The sequence below is a fragment of the Mobula hypostoma genome, chromosome 9 (genome assembly GCF_963921235.1).
Source record: "Mobula hypostoma chromosome 9, sMobHyp1.1, whole genome shotgun sequence".
Taxonomy (NCBI): Eukaryota; Metazoa; Chordata; class Chondrichthyes; order Myliobatiformes; family Myliobatidae; genus Mobula; species Mobula hypostoma.
In genome coordinates this window covers 3669568-3695515 of record NC_086105.1, presented here as the reverse complement: position 1 = coordinate 3695515, position 25948 = coordinate 3669568, and the positions used below count along the sequence as shown (strand labels likewise).

The 25948-nt window shown below is 44.5% G+C and overlaps 1 protein-coding gene across 1 annotated transcript in view; it reads left to right on the top strand.

Annotated features, from left to right (window-relative positions):
- slc17a8 (solute carrier family 17 member 8) overlaps positions 1 to 25669 on the top strand; it is an 89427-nt gene extending 63758 nt beyond the window's left edge. The window contains exons 9-12 of the mRNA XM_063057602.1: positions 5667 to 5799; positions 12108 to 12218; positions 16510 to 16637; positions 25294 to 25669. Of these exons, the coding sequence (XP_062913672.1) occupies positions 5667 to 5799; positions 12108 to 12218; positions 16510 to 16637; positions 25294 to 25647 (726 nt within the window). The 3' untranslated portion in view covers positions 25648 to 25669. The remainder of the gene's footprint in view (positions 1 to 5666; positions 5800 to 12107; positions 12219 to 16509; positions 16638 to 25293) is intronic.
- The last annotated feature ends 279 nt before the right edge of the window (positions 25670 to 25948 follow it).

The window sequence follows — 25948 nt, the reverse complement described above, 5'->3', positions numbered from 1 at the left end:
TGCCTGGACCACACTGCTTGATCTTACACCATCAGCCCTGGTCCCAGGGACACACAGCGAAGACCTTGAGAGTCGTATTCAGAGTCAAAGGGGTCAACCGTTGACACTCAGCAATAGTGATCCCAGCTTGGGCAATGAAGTTCCATACTGGCTCCTATCAGGATGTCTACCTTTTGGAATTATATTTCTGTCATGCCTTCTCCGACTTCGGAACACTTCGAACATTAGCAGCCAAAACTGTCATTTCTCATGATCTCTTCTCTCTTTTAGTTTCTGTTCTGCTTTTTCCATCAATGTCTCGCTTCTTTTCTCCTCATCTCCCCCTCCCTTTCCCTCCTTATTGTTTTTCCCTTTCTCCATTTCTTTGTCTCTCTCTGTAACCCCTATTGCTGTCTCACTCACACACAGTTTCTTTATCTGTTGGTCCATTTCTCTCTCGCCATCCTTCCCCCTCTCCCTCTCCTTCCCCCGCTTCCTTTCCCTTCCCTTCTCCCCTCTCCCTCCACCCTCCCCCTCCTTCCCCCTCCGACACCCTTCCCCCTCCCCCCCTCCTGCCCCTTCCTCCTCCTTCCCCCTCCCTACCCTGCTCCTTCCCCCCTCCTCCCTCCCTCCCTCCCCCACATTTCAATTAACGAAACAATTGTTACACTGGATCTGATGCAGTACAAAAATCACAAAAGACAGTGAACACAATAACTAAAAAAACAATAAATATAATTACATTGGATAGTTTATATACATAGATTGATTGTATGCGGTGGTAGGCTGACAGGATATAATAGAGAAGTGGTGGGTTCGGGAGCAGAGGTGATGACCAGCCTTACTGCTTGGGGGAAGAAATAGTTTTTGAGTCTGGTGGTCCTGGCATGGTGGGGTGGGATTTTTCACAGAGTCACTGGCCCTCTTCCAGCACCTTTCTGTACATACGCCCTTGATGGTGGGCAGGCAGGTGCTTGTCTGTGAACAGAAAGAGTGGGTTAGAATTCTGGCCAAAGATTCATCTGGAATATTATATCCAATGACAGGTAAAGTTAAATTAATAAAAGCATTGAACTCATCTGGTATCTGATCGGAAGAGGACCCAATAACACCACAGAAATCTGTTTCATTAAAAACCCTTCATTATTCTAACTTCCCGTCACACTGGGCCGGTACAGTTCCAAGCGATAATATTATCACACACATGACAGGATGACTGTGAGAGATGTAATTAAACAGAAAGCCCAGGACTATGGAAAGAGCAGCCTTAAACACCCAGCATAACAATAAACAATAGGCAATGAAATATCAATCACGGAGAGGGAAAATATGACGAGATATCTCGCCTGGCAGCAGGTTAATGAATTAATGCGGGGGCTGTGTGAGTGAATAGAGGGGAGGAAAGGAAGGAGAATATTCTTGCTGGGTCATTTATAAGGCATTAGTCGGACCACATTAGGAGTATTGTGAGCAGTCTTGGTGCCTCTTATCTCAGAAAGGACGTTCTGGCATCGCAGAGTATCCAGGGGAGGTTACAAGAACGATCCGGGGAATAACATTGTTCATGCTTGAGGTGTGTTTGATGGCTCTGAGCCTGTACTCGCTGAAGTTTAGAAGAATGAGGGGAGAATCTGACTGAAACCTGTCAAATATTGAAAGGTCAAATTGGAGAATGTTTTCTATAGTGAGAGTGTCTATGACCAGAGGACACAGTCTCAGAATAGAGAGGCATCCATTTCAAGCAGAGATGAGGATTTTTTAGGCAGAGGACAGTGAATCTGTGAAATTCATTGCCAAGTCATTGGGTATATTTAAAGAGGAGGATGATACGTCCTTGATTAGTCAGGGTGTCAAAGATTACAGGGAGAAGGCAGAGGAATGGCGTTGAGAGGAATAATAAATTGGCCATGATGGAATGGCAGAGCAGAGTTGATGGGCTGAATGGCCTAATTATTCTCCTATGTCTCATGGTCTCATAAAGGAGCATTCTGGCCTTTTTTTTGGAGAGCTGCCTTTAAAGTGATTGAAGTTGTTTCCTTTAATGGGTGAAGGATTATAAAGAGAGAAGTCTTCAGTAGTCACGAAGGGTTTTGACGGATTACGTGAGGTGAAGCTTTTCCAGTGCGGTAGAGTTAGATATAAAGACACAGTCAAGGGGATCGGGCAGCAAACAATAGAGAAGTAGGAGTAGAATTTCTCTGTATCAAGTTGTGTGATCCGCCATACACTTTCTGAGAGAGTGGTGTGAGCAAACTCAACAGGAACTTATTATCATTATTGTCACATGTACCAAGGTATGTGAAAATCTTTGTTTTGCATGGCTTCCACACAGATCAGATCATTACACAGTGCATTGAGGGAAAGCAAGCTAAAGCAATAACAGAATGCAGAATAAAGTGTAACAGCTACAGAGGAAGTGTAGAGCACGCACACTCTAAGGTGCAAGGCCTTAGCGAGATAGATTGTGAGGTCAACAGTCCATCTCATTGTGCTGAGAAACCATTCGATAGTCTTATAACAATGGGGTAGATTTGTTCTTGCAGGTAACGAGCTTGCATGTTTTTGAGTATGTCTGCAGCAGGTAGGCTCGTTGATTGTCTTGGCTGCTTTACCTAGACAGGGAGAAGTGTAGACAGAGTCCATGGAGGAGAGACTGTTTCCTGTGATGTGCTGAGCTGTGTCCACAACTCTGCAGTTTCAAGGCAGAGCGGTTGATGTACCAAGCCGTGATGCATCTGGATGTGAAGCTCTCTGTGGTGCATCAATAAAAATTGATGAGCGATAAAGGGGGAGTTAGAGGTGTTGGTGAGCTTTCTTGGCCATGGTGTCTATGCGGTTGGATCAGCTCTTAGTGATGTTCACTCCAAAGAACTTGAAGCTCTCAACCTTCTCAAACTCAATACCATTGAAGTAGACAGAAAAATGTGCACCATCCACACTTCTTGAAGTCAGTGTCTATTGTTTTATTGGCATTGAGGGAAAGGTTGTTATGGTACCATGTCACTGAGCTCACTACCTTTTTCCTGATCAAATCTTCGTAAGGGAGAAAACTGGAGCACATCTGAAAGGGTTAAATTGAGAACTCTTTCAAAGAACTGGCAAAAAATGATCTCCTGGAGGAACTTGACATGCCAGGCAGCATCGGTGGAGGGAAATGGAGTGTGACGTGGATGAACACCCTTCATCGTGACCAGAACAATTGATACAGTCGACGTTTCAGCCTTGACCTTTCATCAGCTCTGGAAAAGAAAGGTGAAGAAACTTCTTCAGGGTAGATGGGACCATTACTGCCTGACCAGCTGACATGAGAGGCTGCAGATGCTGGAACCTGAAGGAATACCCAATCTGCTGGAGGTTATTTAGTGGATCGAGCAGCGTCTGCGTAGGAAAGAAATTATCAACGTTCCAGGCAAAACTCCTAACCAGAACTGAGGACAATTTACTTCCTCTCACCAATGTTGTTTGACACTCTGAGCTCCTCTAGCAGATTGTGTGTGTCGCTCTGGGTTAGTACAGTACATGAATAAGAGGGGTTCTGAGGGCTCTCAGCCAAACGTAGGGAGATGGGGCGAGCTCGTTGGGCAACGCAGTTGAGCTGAAGGATCTGTTTCTATGCTGTAAGACTCTGTAACCAGGAATCAGTTACTGCTGTTTGTCTGTCTGTCTATCTATCCATCCATCCATTTATCTGATTCTGAGGTACAGCACGGTAACAGGCCCTTCTGGCCCAGTGAGCCTGCGCTGCCCAATTACACCCATCATCATCATTACGCGCCGTGTTGTATGGCGTGGGTGATCATGGTCTATCCATCACCATGACCATGATTGTTCTTGACAATTTTTTCTACGGAAGTGGTTTGCCATTGCCTTCCTCTGGGCGGTGTCTTTACAAGATGGTGACCCCAGCCATTATCAAAACTCTTCAGAGATTGTCCGCCTGGTGTCAGTGGTCGCATAACCAGGACTTGTGATCTGCACCAGCTGCTCATTCGACCATCCGTCAGCTGCTCCTATAGCTTCTCGTGACCCTGTCTGGTGGCGGGTGGGGGGTTGCTAAGCAGGTGCTTCAGGCTAGCGAAGGAAAGGAGCACCTTGCACCACCTTTGGTCAAGATGTATCTCCACCCTGCCATGCACAAATTACAGCCGTGTGAACAATTAACATACTAACTCATACATTTTTGTAATGTGGGAGGAAACTGGATAGCCAAGAAAAATGCCATGAGGTCATGGGGCGAATGTACAAACTCCTTACAGACAGAGGTGGGATTTGAACCTGGGTTGCTGGTGTTGTGATAGCATTATACTAACTACTACAATACAGTGCGCTCCCCCCCTAAGTTAGTGGGAGAGAGTTCCAAACCTCTGCCGTGTTCTGCATGTTAACAGCAAATAATGGACACAAAAGATTCCACAGATTGGAATTGGTAAATTGGTTTATTATTGTCAGATGTACCGAGATACAGTGAAAACTTGTCTTGCATGCTGTTCGTACAGATCAGATCATCACACAGTGTATTGAGGTAGAACAATGTAAAACAGTAACAGAATGCAGAATAAAGTGTAACAGAAAGTGTAATACAGGCAGACAATAAAGTGCAAGAGGTAGATTGTGAGATCAAGAGACCATTGCATTGTACAAGAGTTCTCTTCAAAGTTCAAAGTAAACTTATTATCAAAGTACATATATGTCACCATGTATAACCCTGAGGTTCATTTTCTTGTAGGCATAATAGAATAATAACCATAATAGAATCAATAAAAATGCACTAACTTGAGTACTAATCAGTGTGCAAAAATAACTGAAAATAGTAATAATAATAAGCAGTAAGCAATAAATATCGAAAACATGAGATGAAGAGTCCTTAAGAGCGAGTCCATAGGTTGTGGGAACAGCTCAGTGATGGAATGAGTGAAGTTGAGTGAAGTTATCCCCTCTGGTTCAAGAGCCTGACCATTGAAGGGCAATACCTGTTCCTGCACCTGGTGGTGTGGGTCTATAACAGTGGGATAGAAGCTGTTTTTGAGCCTGGTGGTACGAGCTTTCAGGTTTTTGAATGTTCTACCTGATGGGAGAGTGGAGAAGAGAGAATGTCCGGGGTGGACATCTTCATTCATTCCTGATGAGAGGTCTCCCAAATGTCGACTGTTTATCCCCATCCATCAAAGCTGCCTGACCTGCTGAGTTCCTGCAGTGCTGTGTGTGTGTGTTTGCTAACGGCACCCAAGTTCTAGAAACAATTCCATTGATCTTCAATACCCTTTGATCAGATCTCCCCTCTGAGTTCCAGGGAATTTCAGGCAATACCTCATAGTTTGACCCTTGAAATCAGGTAATATTGAAATCAATAGGTTCTGTGATAGATAAGATGGACTGAGAACCTCTCTGATTCCATTAAAACACAGGACTGATTAGTTTTTTTTGTGACTGTAGGTGCTATTGTAGGTATATGTGTTCTGTGTGACGGTGCAGTGCTTTGCACCTTGGCCCTGAAAGAATACTGTTGCATTTACCTGTATACCCATCTGTGGTTGAATGACGATTGAACTTAAACCTTTAAAGATTTGAGGAGTGATACAACAGTTTGCCTAACTGTTGCCATTAACAATGTAAACCCACGTGCAAGCACTTGCTGAATAAGTGATTGGTCAGTGCCTGTGAGAGGATGTTGGATGGTTTTCCGGCAGGTGGGAATGCTGTCAGCAGTGCCGCACATGGTGATGACCATTGTTGTTCCGATCGGAGGGCAGATCGCTGACTTCCTGAGGAGCCGGAACATCTTGTCCACAACGTCCGTCCGGAAGATCATGAATTGTGGAGGTAAGAGGGAAGTCAGATTCCCAGGCTTTTCCGTAGGATTGCCACCCCATCCTAGACCATAGAGCACAGAGCACGGGATAGAGAGCACAGTTCAAAGTAAATCTATTATCAAAGTACATACAGTATAAGTCACCGTATTCAATCCAGAGGTTCATTTTCTTGCAGGCATTCACAGGAAATACAAAGAAACACACACAATAGAAAGAATGAAAAACCACGTACAGCAAAGGTGGGCAAACAACCAATGTGCAAAAAGCAACAAACCATGCAAATACAAAGGAAAAAAAACTAAATAATAATAAGTAGATAATGAATAAATATCGACAACATGGAACAGTATAGTATAGCATAGTACAGGCCCTTCAGCCCACAATGCTGTGCCAACCTTTTAACCCACTTAAAGATCAATTTAACCCTTTCCTCCCACATTGCCTTCCATTTTTCTTTCATCCATGTGTCTAAGAGTCTCTTATGCCTCAGCTGCCATCCCTGGAAGCACGTTCCACACACCCACCACTCTCTGTGTAAACAAACTACCCCCCCCCTACATATTCCTCCAATCACCTTAACATTATGCCCTCTCATATCAGAAACATAGAAAACCTACAGCACAATACAGGCCCTTTGGCCCACAATGCTGTGTCAAACCTGTCAGGTTTCATTGCGCATGTGGTAAATAATTGAATTTGAAATCTGAATTTTCCACCCAAGAGATCCGTGGAGACTCAGATGTTGAGTGCATTCAAGATGGGTGTTGGAAAAATTTTTAAACATTAAGGAAATCATAAGTTAGGAAGTTAGAACATTAGAACTTTAGAAAGTTTTTGACAAGAACACGTCATTTGGTCCAACAAAGCTTGCCAAATTCTTATTCATAGAGTGTGTTGAAATAACTATCGAGCTTAGACTTGAAAGTCTCTAAAGTATAACCCTCACCTACAAAATTACGTAGTTTGTTCCATGTGTCCACAACTCAGTGTAAAGAAATGCTTCCTGATGTTAGTCTGAAATCTCCCTTTAACCAGTCTGTATCCATGGCCCTGTGTCCTTGTTGATGGGTTAATTTTTAAGTAGCAGCTGGCATCCACCCCTAATGATTTTGAACACTTCTACCATGTCTCCTCTCATTCTAATCTACTTCGGCTAACAAGAATTCTTTTAATCTTTTGTCATGGCTCATACCCTGCAGACCTGGAATGAATCTAGTTTCTCCACTTTCTCCAGTGCATTCACATCCCGCTCAAACTATGGAGACCAAAACTGTACACAGTACTCGAGGTGTGGCCTCACAAGTGCGTTATACAGCTTAAGGAGAACGTCTCCTGACCTGAACTCCACTGAACGCATTCTATAGCCCAACGTGTTTAGCACAGCATTGTGGGCCAAAGAACCTGCATTGTCCTGTAGGTCTTCATGTTTCTATGTGTTTTAACATTCTATTAGACTTCCTAATCACTGTTGTGCATTGTCTAGATGCTGATAGTGAAGAGTCTACCAGGACAGCCAAATCTTCTCATAGAGTGCGCTTTCTAACTCAAGACCCCCCCCCCCCATTGTACATTTATATCTAATATTTCTACTTCCTATATGTTTACTTATGTTAAACTTCATCTGCCATTTACTTGGCCACATCTGGATTTTGTTCAGCTGTAACTGTATTGATTCTGCTGCCTGAATGTTATTGGCTCATCCCCCTAATTTTGTGTCATTGGCAAACTTTTCTAGTTATTTGTTGTGCTTATCCAAGTCATTAATGTAAATTAAAAACAGCAGAGGCCCCAAAACTGATCCCTGTGGAGCCCCACTTTTAATATCTTCTAGATGTGAAAAAGCTGCTCTCACCATAACTTGTTTTCTTTTTTTTTTGTGGTAATTCTGCACTCATTCGCACATCTTACTCTGAATCTCTACCTCCTGTAATTTGATTATTAATCTCTTGTGGGGTACCTTGTCAAAAGGCTTCTGAAAGTCCATGTAAATGATACCAGCTGCTCTATTGTTATCATAAATTTTAGTTGTCTCTTCATAGAACTCCATTATATAAGTAAAACATGATTTCACCTGTCTGAACCCATGATGGCTTTCTGCTAACATGCCTGTTCTTATCAGCTGATCCCACCTCATTCTTTATGAATGTTTCCATTATCTTACCTACGATACACATTAAGCTTACTGGTCTATAGTTACCAGGGTCAGTGCAGTCACCCTTCTTATATACTGGGACAACATTAGCCCATTTCCAGTCCTTTGGGATTTCACTCGTTTTCAATGACTTTTGAAAATACATGTTAGGGGGTTGTTTATATAATCACAAACATCTTTAAGTACCCTTGGATATATGTTGTCTGGCCCTGGAAATTTATTAACTTCCAGCCTTTTCAGCAGAACCTCACTTTCTACAATCTCTAAGTCACTTAAAACTACCTTATTTTTCTCTACACTTATGGGCATATTGCTAACATTTTCGCAGGAGGATACTAACAAAATATGAGTTAAGAGTATCCATTATGTCCTTCTCTGCATAAGTTATCACCCTACTATTATTTCTAATTAACTTCTTCCTTGACTTTTCTTTTACTACTAAAGTATTGAAAAACTCTCTTAGGGTCAATCTTGGCATTATCAGCAATATCCTTCCCAACCTTCCTTTTGGCAATCTGAATTTCCCTCTTGACTAGCTCTCATATTTTCATATGCCCTGTAGTTAATATCATTACTATTTTCCTCTATTCCTTATATAGCTGTCTTTAATAACTTTCAACATGTATCTTTATTCATCCATTTAGTTGATCTATTGTTTTTATTGTTTCTCCCGACCTTGGGTATGAACATTTCCTGCACTTTGTATACTACCTCTTCAAATGATCGCATTCTTCCTCAGCTGACTCAATCTCAAGCAGTTCCTTCCAGCTTACCTTCTGAAGTCCTTGCCATATCTGCACAAATGTTACTTTTCTGAAATTCAATTTAATGACTTTGGTTTTTTTCTGATGTGGCGTAGTGGCATCAGCGCCGGACTTCGGCACGGAAGGTCCCGAGTTCGAATCCAGCCGGCTCCCCTGCACGCTTTCCATCCGTGCTGGGTTATGAGCTGGTGATCTCTTTGGAAGCTCACCCAGCAGAAGGCAATGGCAAACCACTGTAGCAACTTGCCTCGTACGCGGTTCCCCACGACGTCAGAGAGGCATAGAGGGAAATCATCCGCTAACCGAAGAAACTCCGGATGCCACGTAACTTTCCTTTCCTTTACTCTCCCAAAAAACTTCAAGACTAACAATGTTACGAGCATTTGTTCCTGAAGGCTCAACAACTTCCGTACTCAAAATTCTATCCTGATTGTTACAGAATAACAAATCTAGACAGGCCTCCCCTCCCATTGGTGCATCAACATACTCAGTTAAAAAAAAACAATTTAAAGGCATCCGTTAGTCTTGCGAGACCATGGATCTGTGCCTGGAAAGTCTTCACTCTCCAGGGTGCAGGCCTGGGCAAGGTTGTATGGAAGACCAGCAGTTGCCCATGCTGCAAGTATCCCCTCTCCACGAGACCGATGTTGTCCAAGGGAAGGGCATTAGGACCCATACAGTTTGGCACCAGTGTTGTCGCAGAGCAATGTGTGATTAAGTGCCTTGCTTAAAGACACAACACGCTGCCTTGGCTGGGGCTCGAACTCACGATCTTCAGATCGCTAGTCGAATGCCTTAAGCACTTGGCCACATGCCCATAAAAAAAATTACTGTATTCAATAACTTAATGAATTCACTTTCCTTCTTTCAGTTAGTCCTGACGAAGGGACTCGGCCCAAAACATCGACTGTACCTCTTCCTAGAGATGCTGCCTGGCCTGCTGCGTTCACCAGCAACTTTGATGTGTGTTGCTTCACTTTCCTGTAGTCCATTCTCTTTCTCAATATTTGGGAAATTAAAATCACTCGTTACTATAACATCATCCTGAGAACTTGCTTTTCTAATATTCTGATAGAGTTGTTTATTAAAATCACTGTCAGCATTAGGGGGTCTAATGTTACTCCTTTATCCTTATAGCTTTCGATTCTCACCCAGATATCTTCACTAAGTCTCGATTCATCTCCTGTTAGAAGCAACCTCATGTTTAAATTCTCTCTTTTGTACATAGGACTCCTCCACCTTTACTATCTTGCTTATCTTTCTAGGTAAAGCATATCTTTTAATACTATATTCATCACCATCCAAGTTAATTCAGGAGAGTGGCTCTGAGATGAAAGATTAAACCATAGTCTTATTGTACATTGAGGCTAGATCAAGGAATGGCCTACTTCTGATTCGGTTTTTAACTCAAGGCCCTGGGTTTAATCCTCTCATCAAGAGGTACTATTTTCTTCATACCTGCCCACTGACACCTACAGAGTCACCTATCTGACCCCGTGACCTCAGTCATCTGACCCTTCCCTTCCACCAACCAAGCTCCTGCAGATGTTGGGGCAGCTGTGAAGCTTTTGTGTAACTCTCTCCCTGATGGTTTGCCCGCCGGGACTCTCTCCAGTGCTTGTAACAATTGGTGAGACAGGGAACTTGTCGAGTCTTCTAACGAGACAATGACCACATCCACTTCTCCATGGCAACCACTGGCAGTGTGAAGCTGAGAGAGCTGACCTTTACATCATTGTGTCCCTTTATCCTGTTCTCATCCCTGCTGAAAATATAGATAGGCTTTATTTGTCACATGTGCATCGAAATATCAAACCATACACTCAGTAGTCACTTTATTAGGTATCTCCTGTATTAGTGAGTGTCTGTTCGTGGTCTTCTGCTGCTGTAGCCTGTCCACTTCAAGCTTCGACATGTTGTGCATTCAGAGATGCTCTTCTACCTACCGATGCTCACCACTAAAACCCAGGCGAGAAGACTGCAACTAGCGGGGCACTGTCTACGCCACTCCGAGCTACCTGCCAGCCTAGTCATCATATGGGAGCCCAAGCACTGGAGGATGAACCCTGGGCGCCCTCCCAAGACTATGGTCAACATGCTCCTAGAAGACAGCGGTGTGGCTAATGTAGATGAACTGAACACACTGATGAGGGAGAGGGAGAAGTGGAGGGTCCGTCATCGTGCCCGACGCCGGCCCCCTCGGCCTGAGTCGATGCAGTAGTAGTAGTAGTAGTAGATGCTCTTCTGCACACCACTGTTGTAACGCGTGATTATTTGAGCTTGAACTAGTCTGGCCGTTCTTCTCTGACCCCTCTCTCATTAACAATGTATTTTCACACACAGATTGCTGCTCACCGGATGGTTTTAGTTTTCACACCACTCTCTGTAAACTCTAGAGACTCTTTTGAGCAAACGTCCCAAGGGATTGCCAGTTTGTGAGATACTCAAGCCATGCTGCCTGGCACCATTCCTTGGCCAAAGTCACTTGGATCACATTCCTTCCCATGCTGATATTTGATCTGAACAACAACAGAACCTCTCGTATATCTGACATACTTTTTATTCATTAAGTTGATTGGCTGAGTAGAAATTTGCAATAATGAACAGTGTACATGTGTACCTAATAGAGTGGCCAGTGTATATAGGCGATGGTATGAAAATACAAGCAGGCACAGGAAGATCTTGCCCCAGTCTCCGCTGGATGATGTTGACAGGGTGCTTAAGGTGTATGGGATGTTAGCCTTCATTAGTCGGAGGAATGAGTTCAACAGCCGTGAGGTAATGTTGCAGCTCTGTGAGACCCTGCTTAGACCACATTCGGAGTATTGTGTTCAGTTCTGTTTGTCTCATTACAAGGAGGATGTGGAAGCTTTAGAGAGGGTGCAGAGGAGATTTACCAGGATGCTGCCTGGATTAGAGAGCATGTTTTCTGAGGATAGGTTGAGTGAGCCCGGGCTTTTCTCTTTGAAGTGAAGGAGGATGAGACATGACTTGATAGAGGTGTACAAGATGATGAGAGGCACAGATACAGTGGGCAGTCAGAGACTTTTTCCCAGGGTGGAAACGGCTCATACAAGGTGATTCGAGGGAAGTATGGGGGGAAATTAGAGGTAGGTTTTTCACACAGAGAGTGGTGGGTGTGTGGAATGCCAGGGACGATGGTAGAGGCAGATATATCAGGGACATTCAAGAGACCCCTAGACTGATGATAGAAAACTGGATGGCTATGTGGGAGGGGAGGGTTAGGTTGATCTTGGAGCAGGGTGAGTGGTTGGCACAACACTGTGGGCTGAACGGCCTGTACTGGCTGTGCTGTTCTATGCTCTATGTTCTGCGTCAGTGGTAATAAACCAGATTTGGATTCGGATTCACATGGCTAACGTAATGTTTTCTCTGCTCCAGGTTTTGGCATGGAAGCCACCCTACTACTGATTGTCGGTTACTCCCAAACCAGAGAGGTTGCAATTTCGTTCCTGGTGCTTGCTGTTGGATTCAGTGGATTTGCAATTTCAGGTTAGTTGCTTCAGGTTCCAATGGTCTCCCCCTAAACCAAGTCAAGTGAGATTATTGCCATATGCACAGCTATGGTGAGGGACAGGGACTGGGAGAAACTTACAGCGGTATCACAGGCATGTCAGTATGGACCACACACACAACAGAAATGGCCATACAGTGAAACAGTACATTCTGCAAAAAGCAAGACCCTAGAGCAAATGAAAACAAAGGGGTTTCGAAATTTTACAAAGCTGGCTTGTTTATTTTATTTTATTGTATAGATTTATTCATTGGTTGATTGATTTAAGTATTTATTTAATTATTTTTCTAGCTATCTAAAACACAAGAGATTCTGCAGATGCTGGGGTCAAAGCAACACTCATAACACGCTGGAGGAACTCAGCAGGTCGGGCAGCATCCGTGGAAACGATCAGTCGACGTTTCGGGCCGGAACCCTTCGACAGGACTGTAGTGGGAGGGGGCAGAGGCCCTATAAAGAAGGTGGGAAGGAGAAGGCTGGTAGGTTCCAGGTGAAAAACCAGTAAGGGGAAAGATAAAGGGGTGGAGGAGGGGAAGCAGGGAGGTGATAGGCAGGAAAGGTGAAGAAAGAATAGGGGAAAACACAATGGGTAGTAGAAGGAGGCGGAACCATGAGGGAGGTGATAGGCAGCTGGGGGAGGGGGCAGAGTGACATAGGGATAGAGGAAGGGAGGGGGAGGGAATTACCGGAAGTTGGAGAATTCTATGTTCATTCCAAGGGGCTGGAGACTACCCAGACGGTATATGAGGTGTTGCTCCTCCAACCTGAGTTTAGCCTCATCATGGCAGTAGAGGAAGCCATGTATGGACATAGCAGAGTTGAAGTGGGTGGCTACTGGGAGATCCTGTCTGTTTTGGCGGATGGAGCGGAGGTGCTCAACGAAGCGGTCCCGCAACCTGCGTCGGGTTTCACCGATGTAGAGGAGGCCGCACCGGGAGCACCGGATGCAATAGATGATCCTCCCCACGGATCTCCCACCTGACACTTATCCCTGTAAGCGCAAGTGCTACACCTGTCCCTACACCTCCTCTCTTGCCACCATTCAGGGCCCCAAACAGTCCTTCCAGGTGAGGCAACACTTCACTTGTGAGTCTGTTGGGGTCATCTATTGCATCCGGTGCTCCCGATGCGGCCTCCTCTAGATCGGTGAAACCCGACGCAGATTGGGGGACCGCTTCGTCGAGCACCTCCGCTCCGTCCGCCAAAACAGACAGGATCTCCTAGTAGCCACCCACTTCAACTCTGCTTCCCACTCCCATTCAGATATGTCCATACATGGCCTCCTCTACTGCCATGATGAGGCTAAACTCAGGTTGGAGGAGCAACACCTCATATACCATCTAGGTAGTCTCCAGCCCCTTGGAATGAACATAGAATTCTCCAACTTCCGGTAATTCCTTCCCCCTCCCTTCCCCTATCCCTATGTCACTCTGCCCCCTCTCCCAGCTGCCTATCACCTTTCTCATGGTTCCGCCTCCTTCTACTACCCATTGTGTTTTCCCCTATTCCTTCTTCACCTTTCCTGCCTATCACATCCCTGCCTCCCCTCCCCCACCCCTTTATCTTTCCCCTTACTGGTTTTTCACCTGGAACCTACCAGCCTTCTCCTTCCCACCTTCTTTATAGGGCCTCTGCCCTTTCCCTCTACAGTCCTGACGAAGGGTTCCGGCCCGAAATGTCGACTGATCGTTTCCACAGATGCTGCCCGACCTGCTGAGTTCCTCCAGCGTGTTGTGAGTGTTGCAATGAACAGTCAACGTTTTGGTCTGAGGCCATCAGGACTAGATATCTATCTTTATATTTATTTATTTAGAGATCCACACAGTACCAGGCCCTTCTGGCCCAACGAGTCCGTGCTTCTCAATTACACACATGACCAATTAACCTACTAACCCGTATGTCTTTGGACTGTGGGAGGAAACTGGGGCACCCAGAGGAAACGCACATGGTCATGGGAAGAACTGAACGCAGGTGACCAGAGCTGTGATACGCTGCACTAACCGCTGCAATACCGTGTCACCCCTTTTTCGCTCGAGCAGCAGAGACTGAAGGGAGACCTGATAGAGATTTGTAAAATTATTAGAGGCATAGAGTGGACAGACAGTATCATGTTCCCATGGTTAAAATGTCTAATATCAGAGGACGTGAATTTAAAGTGAGGGGGGAAAGATGGAAAGAGACGTGCAGGGCTGGATTTTCTACACGGAGTGTGGTGGTAGCAGATATGACAGTGGTGTTCAAGACGCTCATGGACAGGCAAATAATTAAGCAAAGAATGGAGGGATATGGACCATGTGCAGGTAGAAGAGATTAGTTTGATTAATTTCTATTAGCTTAATCAGTTCAGCATGACATTATGGGCCGAATGGCCTGTTCCTGTGCTGTACTATTCTACGTTCTAAAGACACAATCTGACACAAGTCCATGGTAGTGCAAGAGGTGGTTCGTAGTGTCCTGCTGTTGCTGAGATAGGTGTAGGGTCTTGCAGTTTGGTTCAAGAACCTGACGGTTGTAGGATAAATCAATGCAGCGAGTTACTATCCTTAACTTGGTGCACATCTCCCTTTGCAAACCTCTTCCTGGTCCCCATCAGTAGTTCAGCTCGGGTGTGTTATCCAGTTCTCTTGTGAGGGAAGAATTACTTGCTTTAGGAAGGGTGGAACAGAGGCCGATCAAACTCTCAAAACTAATTTGCAATTTATTTCCCCGGGATTGTAATGCTAATGCTTTATGAGGTGTTGGTCAGACTGCACCTGGAGTATCGGGAGCAGTTTTGGGTCCCTTATCTAAGAAAGGATCAGTTGCTTTGTAGAGGGTCGAGAAGAGATTCACGAGGACAATCCCAGGACTGAAAGGCCTAATGTATGAGGAGTAGTTGATGGCTCTGGGACTGTAGTCATTGGATTTTAGAAGAATGAGAGGAGATCTCATTGAAACCAATCAAATGTTGAAAAGCTTAGACAGAGTGGATGTGGAGAGAATGTTTCCTCTAGTGTGGGAGTCAAAGACCAGAGGGCACAGCCCCAGAATAGAAGGGTGTCCCTTTAGAGCAGAGAAGAGGAGGAATTTCTTCAGCCAACAGTGGGGAATCTGTGGAATTCATTAACCCACACGGCTGTGGAGGCCAAGTCATCGGGTATATTTAACGCGGAGGTTGAGAGGTTCTTGATTAGCCAGGGTATCAAAGGTTATGGGGAGAAGGCAGGAGAATGAGGTTGAGAGGGAAATAGACTGGCCATGATGGAATGGTGGAGCAGATTCGATGGGCTGAGTAGCTTAATTCTGCTCCGATGTCTCATGGTCTTATACACAGTCAGTCTTTTTCCAAGGGTGGACATATCAGAGGTATAGCTTTAAGGTGAGAGAGGGAAAGTTTAAAAGAAGGTTTTACGCAGGGTGTGGCAGGTGCCTGCGACACACTGACGAGGGTGGTGATAGAGTCAGATACATTAGAGACACTCTTAGATAGGCACATAGATAATAGATGTACAATGGAAGGGCTAGATTTGTTTTGGAGTGGGTTAAGGGTCTGGCAGCACTATGTAGGTTGAAGCCTGTACTGTGCTGGAATAGACCATAAGACATAGGAACAGATTTAGGTCATTTCATCACAGCTGATCAAATACCCCTCTCAACCCCATTTTCTTGCCTTCTTCCCATATCTTTTGATGCCTTGACTAATCAAGAAACTATCAACCTCTGCCTTAAATATACCTAATGACTTGACCTCTACATCTGCCTATGGCACTGAATTCTACAGATTCACCACTCTGCGGCTAAAGAAATTCCAGCTCATCTCTGTTGTAAAGGAATATGCTTCTGTGCTGAGGCTGTCCATTGCTCCAAGACTCCCCCACCCCAGGAAACATCCTCTTCACATCCACTCTATCTAGGCCTTACAATATTCGATAGGTTTCAATTAGATCTCCCCCTCATTCTTCTAAACCCTTGTGAGTACAGGCACAGAGCCATCTAATGTGCCTCATAGTTAACTCATTCATTACTGGGATAATTGCTGTGAACCTCCTCTGGTCCCTCTCCAACGCCAGCACATCCTTTCTTAGATAAGGGGCCCAAAACTGCTCACAGTACTCTGAGTGTGGTCTGACCAACGCCTTATAAAACCTTATAAAACATAATGTTTGATGTTCTATGTTCTCTGCCAAAGGCAGTAGGCTAAACCTTGAGTACCATCTTTAGGTTACAGTGGAAGGTTTGCAAGTTCCAGACCTCCTCATTGGGATAATCTGCTTTTGTTGTTGACCTCAGGATTCAACGTAAACCACCTGGACATTGCTCCTCGCTATGCCAGCATTCTAATGGGAATATCAAACGGCGTGGGAACCCTGTCAGGAATGATCTGCCCGCTGATTGTTGGAGCAATGACAATACACAAGGTACAATCAAACTCATCATCAACTACCTTCACCTGGACACCAACATGTTCAGAAGAGAGGACCAGAGAGCATAGCCTCAGAATAGGACACCTCTTTGGAACAGAGATGAGGAGGAATTTCTTTAGCCAGAGAGTGGTGAATCTGTGAAATTCATTGCCACAGATGGACGTGCAAGTCAAGTCAATGAGTATATTTAAAGCAGAGGTTGATAGGTTCTTGATTAGTAAGGGTGTTAAAGGTTATGGAGAAAAGGGAGGACAATGGGGTTGGGAGGGGGAGGGGTTGATAGATCAGCCATGGAGGAGCAGACTTTTCTGTTCCTATGTCCTATTGTCTTATGGTTCAAAGGTCCAAAGGTTCATTTTTTAATCAAAATATGTGTGCAGTATACAACTCTGAGATTTGTCTTCTCGAAAATGCCATGAAACAATGAAAAACCGTGGAAGGCATTCAAAGAAAAACACCAAAAACACATCTCGCAAAAGCCCCCTCCATCACACATAAAAACTAACAGATCGAGCCAACCGACAACAAGAACATCAAACCCCAAATCCAACCCCCTCCCACACAAAAAACTAACAGATTGAAACAACTGACAACAGAAGATCAAACCTCAAATCTAAACCCCCTCCCTCACACAAAAAACTAATAGATCAAGCCAACTGACAACAGAAGATCAAACTCCAAGTCCAACCTCTCCCTCACACAAAAAACTAACAGATCGAGCCAACCGACAACAGAGATCAAACTCCAAATCCAACCCCCTCCCTCACACAAAAAACTAACAGATCGAGCCAACTGACAACAGATGGTCAAACCTCAAATGCAACCTTTCCCTCACAAAAAAACCTAACAGATCGAGCCAACTGACAACAGAAGATCAAACCTCAAATCCAAAACCCCTCCTCACACAAAAAACTAACAGATCAAGCCAACTGACAACAGAAGATCAAACCTCAAATCCAAAACTCCTCCTCACACAAAAAACTAACAGATCGGGCCAACTGACAACAGAACATCAAACCCCAAATCCAAACCCTGGATTGGAGAAAGGCAAACATCACTCCTCTCTTTAAGAAGGGTCCAACCACCAACCCAGCAAATTATCGTACTATTTCTTTAACAGGCACTTGCTGTAAACTCTTGGAGCATATAATTGACAGCAATCTGATGAGGTATTTTAGCAAACACAATATTCTTGCTGACAACCAAAATGCTTTTAGGAAGCATAGATCATGCGAGTCTCAGCTTATCCTGACAATTAATGACCTGGCCAAGAATTTTGATAACAATGTCACTGATGATTTAGTAGTGCTCGACTTCTCCAAAGTATTTGGTGTTATTCCCCACCAAAGATTACTTAGGAAGCTCAACTTCTACGGTGTTTGCTCCAATACTAAAAGATGGATTTCCAGTTTCTTGACAAAACGTCTTCAGCGTGTGTACGTGAATGGAAAATGTTCTAAATGGCGTCCATTGTTAAGTGGTACACCCCAGGGCACAGTGCTGGGCCCACATTTGTTTTTACTTTATATTAATGACATCCATGAAAAAGTCACAAGCACCACCAGACTTTTTGCTGATGATTGTTTGATATACCGGCCAATTAAGCCAACTGATGATGAAGATGCTCTCCAAAAAGATCTTGATAGTATGGTTGAGTGGTCTCAACAATGGGGCATGCAGTTCAATCCTCCCAAATGTGAAACCATGCATGTCTGCAGGAAGAGAAAACCAGGTAAAACATCATATAAAATCCTAGGTGTCACCCTTGAAGAAACCAAACATATCGAGTATCTTGGTATCAAAATCCAGAATGATCTGCGCTGGAATAGTCATACGCATCATGCAACAGCAGTCCTAAATTTTTTGAGATGCATTTTCATCATTGTTCAGCTTCAGTTAAGGAGAAGTTGTACCTCACCATTGTTAGGCCACATTTGGAATATGCAGTTGCTGCATGGGACCCATACACAAACAAAAACACTACTTCCATGGAGCGAGTCCAAAGACTGGCTGACCAATTTGTCACAAATACCTAGTAGAGAGAAGCGAGTGTTACTCAACTTTTAAATTCATTAAAGTGGAACTCTCTCCAAGATAGATGTGAAGCACACCGCCTGACCTGTTTTTACAAAATGTTAAATGGTCAGCTCAGCATAGACTACCAATCCCACATCAAACCCAAACCTATTAGGAGCAGACAAGGGCACTCAACTCAATTTGAAATACTGACTACCAAGTCAGATGTGTACAGCAATTCATCACACAATCCCCCACACAATTAAAGAATGGAATAATCTTCATCCATCCACGGTCACACAACCAAACCCAATTAAATTTAAGGCAGCTTTTCTGCTTCAAAAATCTCCTTCTTAAGCCCACCCTCCGCCACCTCCAATTTAAATTCCATGCAGAATATTTTGGAGGATCAAGAACCAAGAACCAAAACACCCCCTCCCTCACACAAAAAACTAACAGACCGAGCCAACTGACAACAGAAGGTCAAACCTCAAATCCAACCCCCTCCCTCACACAAAAAACTAACAGATTGAGCCAACCAGCAACAAGAACATCAAACCCCAAACCCCAAATGAAATCAAACCCAAGCCCGTTAAAGAAGATAGAAAAAATGATTCATTAGGGACTGCTGTAGGAGTGAGGGAGTTCTGTAACATGGTGAAAAAGCCAAGGTTTTTGAGAGAGAAGGTTAAGGGAGAGATGTTCAGGGATTTTGATGGAGTGGATGGCTGAGAGGGTGGGAACCAATGGAAACAAATATGAAGCCATAGCAACCAAGGAAGATCAGAAGGGATAGGTTCACCAGCTGGGTTGTAGAGTTAGGAAAACATTGCCTGAATGTGGACTGCGGTGCAGCCAAGAGTGACGAGCAAAGGAGAAATTACATCTCTGCCTAAAAATGAGGAAGTTTGCTGATCTGGAGAGGAGATTCAAAAAATATTGCAGATTAAATCTGATAGAAGGGCCTCCATAAATTAGAGTACAGGAGTCGGGTTGTAATGTTGAAGATGTGTAAGATGTTGGCGAGGCCTAATTTGGAGCATTGTGTACATTTCTGTTCACCTACCTACAGAAAAAAAATGCCAATAAGATTGAAAGAGTGCAGAGAAAATTTGCAAAAATGTTGCCAGGACTTGAGGACACGTTTTAGGGAAAGTTTACATATATTAGGACTTTATTCCCTGGAGCATAGGGAATGAGGGAAGATTTGACAGTGGCACACAAAATTATGAGGGTATAGATAGGGTAAATGCGAGCAGGCTTTTTCCACTGAGGTTGGGTGGGACTACAACTAGAGGTCATGGGTTAAGGGTGAAAGGTGAAATGTTTAAGGGGAACATGAGGGGGAACAACTTCACTCAGAGGGTGGTGAGAGTGTGGAGTGAGCTGCCAGTAGAAGTGGTGGATGCAGGTTAGATTAAAAAATTTAAGAGAAATTTGGATAGGTAATGGATGGGAGGGGTTTGGAGGACATTGACTAGGTGCAGGTCAGTAGGATTAGGCAGAATAATAGTATGGCACAGACTAAGTGGGCCGAAGAGCCTGTTTCTGTGCTGGAGTATTCTGCTTGCCTTGCATTAACTTCCATCTGCCATTTTGAGCCTGTTTTCCCAGCCGATATAAATCCCACTGCAAGCTTTGATAGTCTTCTTCACTGTCCACTACGCCCCAAATCAAATTTGTTGATCCAATGATCATCCTGGTCATTGGTAAGGATGCAAAACAACAGCGGACCCAGCACTGATCTGTGCAACATTCCACTAGTCACAGGCCTCCAGTCAGTGAGGCAACCATCTACACCCACTGCCTAGTTTCTCCCATGAAGCCAATGTCTAATCCAATTTTCTACCTCATCCTGAACGCAGAGCGACTGAACCATCTTCACCAGGCTCTCATGCATGACCTTGTCGAATGCCCTGCTAAGGTCCACGTAGACAACATCCACTGCCTTGTCTTCGTCCACTTTCCTGGTAACTTCCTTGAAAAACTCTATAAGATTGGTTAGTTATGACCTACCATGTATGAAGCCATGTTGACTATCCCTAATCAGTGCCTGTCTATCCAATTACGTATATATCCGGTCCCTTAGAATACCTTCTAATAACTTTCCCACTCCTGATATCAGGCTCACCGGCCTATAATTTCCTGGCTTATTCTTAAAGACTTTCTTAAACAACAGAACAACAGTAGCTACCCTCCAATCCTCCAGCACCTCACCCATTGCTAAGGATTTTTAAAATATAACTGCTAGGGCCCTTATAATTTCTGCACTTGTCTCCCACAGGGTCCGGGGGAACACATTGACAGACCTTAGGGATTTATCCACTCTGATTTGCCTCAGGACAACAAACACCTCCTCCTGTATAACCTGTAAAGAGTCCATGAAGTTGTTGCCGCTTTGCCTCACTTCTATAGACTCTGTCTCCATCTCTCGAGTAAATACAGATGCAAAGAATCCATTTACGATTTCCACCATCTCACAAGAACACAAAAGAACACAAGATATAGGAGCAGGAGTAGGCCATCCGGCCCATCGAGCCTGCCCCACCATTCAGTAAGATCATGGCTGATCTGTCCGTAAACTCAGCTCCATCTACCTGCCTTTTCCCGATAATCCTTAATTCCCTTACTATGCAAAAATCTATCTAACTGTTTCTTAAATATATTTAGTGAAGAAGCCTCAACTGCTTCCCTGGGCAGAGAATTCCACAGATTCACCACTCTCTGGGAAAAACAGTTTCTCCTCGTTTCTGTCCTAAATCTTCTCCCCTGAATCTGTCCCCTAGTTCTAGTCTCACCTACCAATGGAAACAACTTTCCTACTTCTATCTTATCTATCCCTTTCAAAATCTTGTATGTTTCTATAAGATCCCCTCTCATTTTTCTGAACTTCAGAGAGTATAGTCCCAGGTAACTCAATCTCTCCTCATAGGTTAACCCCTTCACCCCTGGAATCAACCTGGTGAACCTCCTCTGCACTGCCTCCAAAGCCAGTATATCCTTCCTCAAGTATGGAGACCAGAACTGCACACAGTACTCCAGCTGCGGCCTCACCAGTACCCTGTATAGTTGGAGCATAACCTCCCTGCTCTTGAATTCAATCCCTCCAGCAATGAAGGCCAACATTCCGTTTGCCTTCTTAATAACCTGTTGTACCTGCAAGCCAACTTTTTGCGATTCATGAACAAGCATTCCTAAGTCCCTCTGCACAACAGCATGCTGCAATCTTTCACCATTTAAATAATAATCTGCTCTTCTATTATTCCTACCAAAGTGGATGATCTCGCATTTACCAACATTGTATTCCATCTGCCAGACCTTGGCCCACTCACTTAACCTATCTATATCCCTCTGCAGACTCTCCATATCCTCTGGATAATTTGCTTTTCCACTCAGTCTAATGTCATCGGCAAATTTTGCTACGCTACACTCAGTTCCCTCTTCCAAATCATCAATGTAAATGGCAAACAGCTGTGGGCCCAGCACCGACCCCTGTGGCACCCCACTCACCACAGACTGCCAACCGGAGAAACACCTATTTATACCAACTCTCTGCCTTCTATCAGTTAACCAATCCACTATCCATGCCAATACACTTCCTCCGACTCCATGCATCCGTATCTTATTCATAAGTCTCTTGTGCGGCGCCTTCTGGAAATCCAAGTATACGACATCCACCTGTTCCCCTCTATCCACTGCACTCATTATGTCCTCAAAGAACTCCAGTAAGTTTGTCAAACAGGACCTGCCCTTTCTGAATCCATGCTGCGTCTGTCTAATGGAACCACTCCTTTCTAAACGTGTTGCTATTTCTTCCTTAATGTCAGCTTCAAACATTTTCCCGACTACAGATGTTGAGCTAACTGGCCTATGGTTGCCTGTCTTTTGCCTACATCCTTTTTTAAAAAGTGGCGTGACATTTGCTGTCTTCCAATCTGCCAGGACCTGCCCAGAGTCTAGAGAGTTTTGATAAATGATTACCAACACGTCTACTATAACCTCCGCCAGTTCCCTCAGCACCCTGGGGTGCATCCCATCAGGACCAGGGGACTTATCTACCTTCAGGCCCTCTAGTTTACTCATCACTATCTCTTTAGTGACAGTGATTTTATCGAGGTCCTCACCTCCCATTTCGTCCATAACATCCTTCTTTGGCATATTAGACCGTGATGACCGACACAAAATAGTTGTTCAAAGCCTCGGCCATTTCCTTATCACCCAATATCAATTTCCCCTTCTCATCTTCCAAGGGACCTATATTGACTTTAGCCACTCTCTTCCGCTTTATATATTTATAAAAACTTTTGCTATCTGTTTTTATATTTTGTGCTAATTTACTTTCATACTCTTATCTTCCCTTTCCTTATTTCTTGTTTAGTTGTTCTTTGTTGCTTTTTAAAGTTTTCCCAATCCTCCAGTCTCCCACTACTCTTTGTGACTTTGTACACACGAGCTTTTAATTTGATACTACCTTTCATTTCCTTAGTTTTCCAAGGTTGACTCTCCCCACACTTACTGTCCTTACTTTTGACTGGAATATACTTTTCTTGAGCACTGTGAAAAATCTCTTTGAAAGTATTCCACTGTTCCTCAACTGTCCTACCAAATAGCCTGTGCTCCCAATCCACACTAGTCATCTCCTCCCTCATCCTGTTGTAGTCTCCCTTATTCAAGCATAATACACTAGTTTTAGATCTAACTATTTCATCCTCCATCTGAATGCGAAATTCGATCATACTATGATCACTCTTTTCAAGAGGATTCCTGACTACAAGATCGTTAATCTTACCTGTCTCATTGCACAGGACTAGATCTAAGATAGCATTTTCCCTTGTAGGTTCACTAACATGCTGCTCAAGAAAGCCATCACGAATGCATCAAGACTTCCTTGACCAACCTGATTCACCCAATCTATGTGGAAGTTAAAATCCCCCATGACAACTGCTGTTCCGTTCTTACAAGCCCCAGTTATTTCTTGGTTAATCGCCTCTGCCACTGCAATATTTTTATTAGGTGGCCTAAAGACAACTCCCACCAGTGATTTTTTCCCTTTACTATTCTTAATCTCTACCCAGATGGACTCAACGTTCTGCTCCATAGATCTTATATCATCTCACAATCGCCCTGATCTCATCCCTAATCAAAAGCGCCACTCGACCTCTTCTGCCTTCCTGCCTATCTTTCCGTATTACCTGATACCCTTGGATATTTAATTCCCAGTCGTCTCCACCTTGCAACCAGGTTTCTGTAACGGCCACTAAATCATGTGCCTTGGTACTGATCTGTGCCACAGGTTCACTAACCTTGTTTCTAATACCACAGGCGTTTAGATAAAGTGCCCATACACTCATTGTCCTTTTGGAATCTAGTGACCTATGCGATTTTTGCTTTTTACTTTTATGCACTCTACTCATACTTTTTTCTTCATTAACTCTCGCTTTGGTCTCTGCATCACTTCCCTCTTCTCTTCTGTGTGGGTTCCCATCCCCCTGCCATATTAGCTTAAAGCCTCCTCAACAGCACTAGCAAACAATCTCCCTAGGACATCGAGCCCGGCCCTGCCCAGATGTAGACCATCCGGACGGTACTGATCCCACCTCCCCCAGAAGCGGTTCCAATGCCCCAATAATCTGAAACCCTCCCTCCTGCCCCACCGCTCAAGCAACATATTCATTCCAGCTATCCTGCTATTCCAACTCTGGCTAGCACGTGGCACCGGTAATAATCCTGAGATGATTACCTTTGAGGTCCTACTCTTTAATTTATCTCCTAGCTCCCTAAATTCAGTTTATAGGACCTCATCCCACATTCCTCCTATATCGTTAGTACCTACATGCACCACGACAGTTGGCTGCTCACCCTCCCCTTTCAGAATGCCCTGCAGCCTCTCCGAGACATCTCTGACCCTTGCACCGGGGAGGCCACACACCATGCGTGAGACCTTGGGATTCCCCTTCACCTTGTCTGCTTGAGCAACCTCATGCCTTCTTTCAACCTTCCTGACTTCTCTCTCAAGTGTTCTCTTGCATTTCCTATTCACCTCCAGTACCTCATTTTTAATCTATGCCCTAGGAGAAAGACAGTGACCCTTTGCCTTGTTGATGCCCACTCTGTAAACCTCCTCTCAGCATCTTTGCTTTAACAGCTTGTTTTGCTGTTGTTGCTTTGCTGATTGTTGTGTTCCGTGTTGTTCTGCTGAACGTGGTGATTACGCTATGCTGCACTGGGATGGGTGGCGGTACTGTTCTTGCACATTTCTAGGTGTGCTGGTTGTTAATGCAGATGACGGGTTTCATAGTCCGTTTCGATGTACACCTGATAAATAAATCTGAATGTGAAATCTGGCATGGACTTGATGGGCCGAAGGGCCTCATTCTCAGCTGTATAACTTTAGCAGAAAATCTGCTCGGTCACAGGGACCAGATGCAAACTGCACACATTCAGCACTGGAAGTTGTGATTGTACCTGGGTTTCTGGCACTGTTCACCATGACACAGTGGCTCTCCCCTCTCCCTCCCCAATTTCCCTTGGGATTAATAAAGTCTGTCTATCTATCTCTCCATCTCTCCCTGCCCCTGTCCCTGATGTCTTTAGCGCTGAGACTCAGCTTTCTTGGTTCATTGTGTGTCCCCAGACTCGGCAGGAGTGGCAGAACGTATTTCTGATTGCCTCAGTCGTCCATTTCAGCGGCGTGATCTTCTACGGGGTCTTTGCCTCGGGGGAGAAGCAGGATTGGGCAGACCCTGAAGAGACGCAGGAGGACAAGTGTGGGATTATAGATCAGGACGAGCTGGCAGAGGAGACGGAACTCAATGACAGCACCTTCATTGGCGCAAAGAAGAAGACCTCTTACGGCGCGACCAGCCAAGTCAACGGCTCCCGGAGGGAGGACTGGAGGAGGAAGCGGGCTGGAGCACAGGAGGAGCCCGAGGAGGAACCCAGCAGCTACCACCGTGAGAATGGCAACTCTCGACACGTGCCACAGTGAGATCATGGAAGCTGCTTGCACTCTGTGACAGCTTGACTAAGTATCAAAGTTCAAGGAGAAACTGTTTTATTGAGTTATAAACATCATATTTAACAACTTCATAAAAACTATTGGACTTTTTGGGATTCCATTTGTAGAAACGGCAATCCCTCAATCTGTACAAATGGTTATTGACGGCTATAAATGCTCTAAAATATTTCGGTCCATGAAATTCTATTGCCTTGATGTCACATTATACAAACAGGCCTGTGTAGGTGTACTGTACACACGAGTCTCTCTCTTTACTAATACGTTTGTAGGA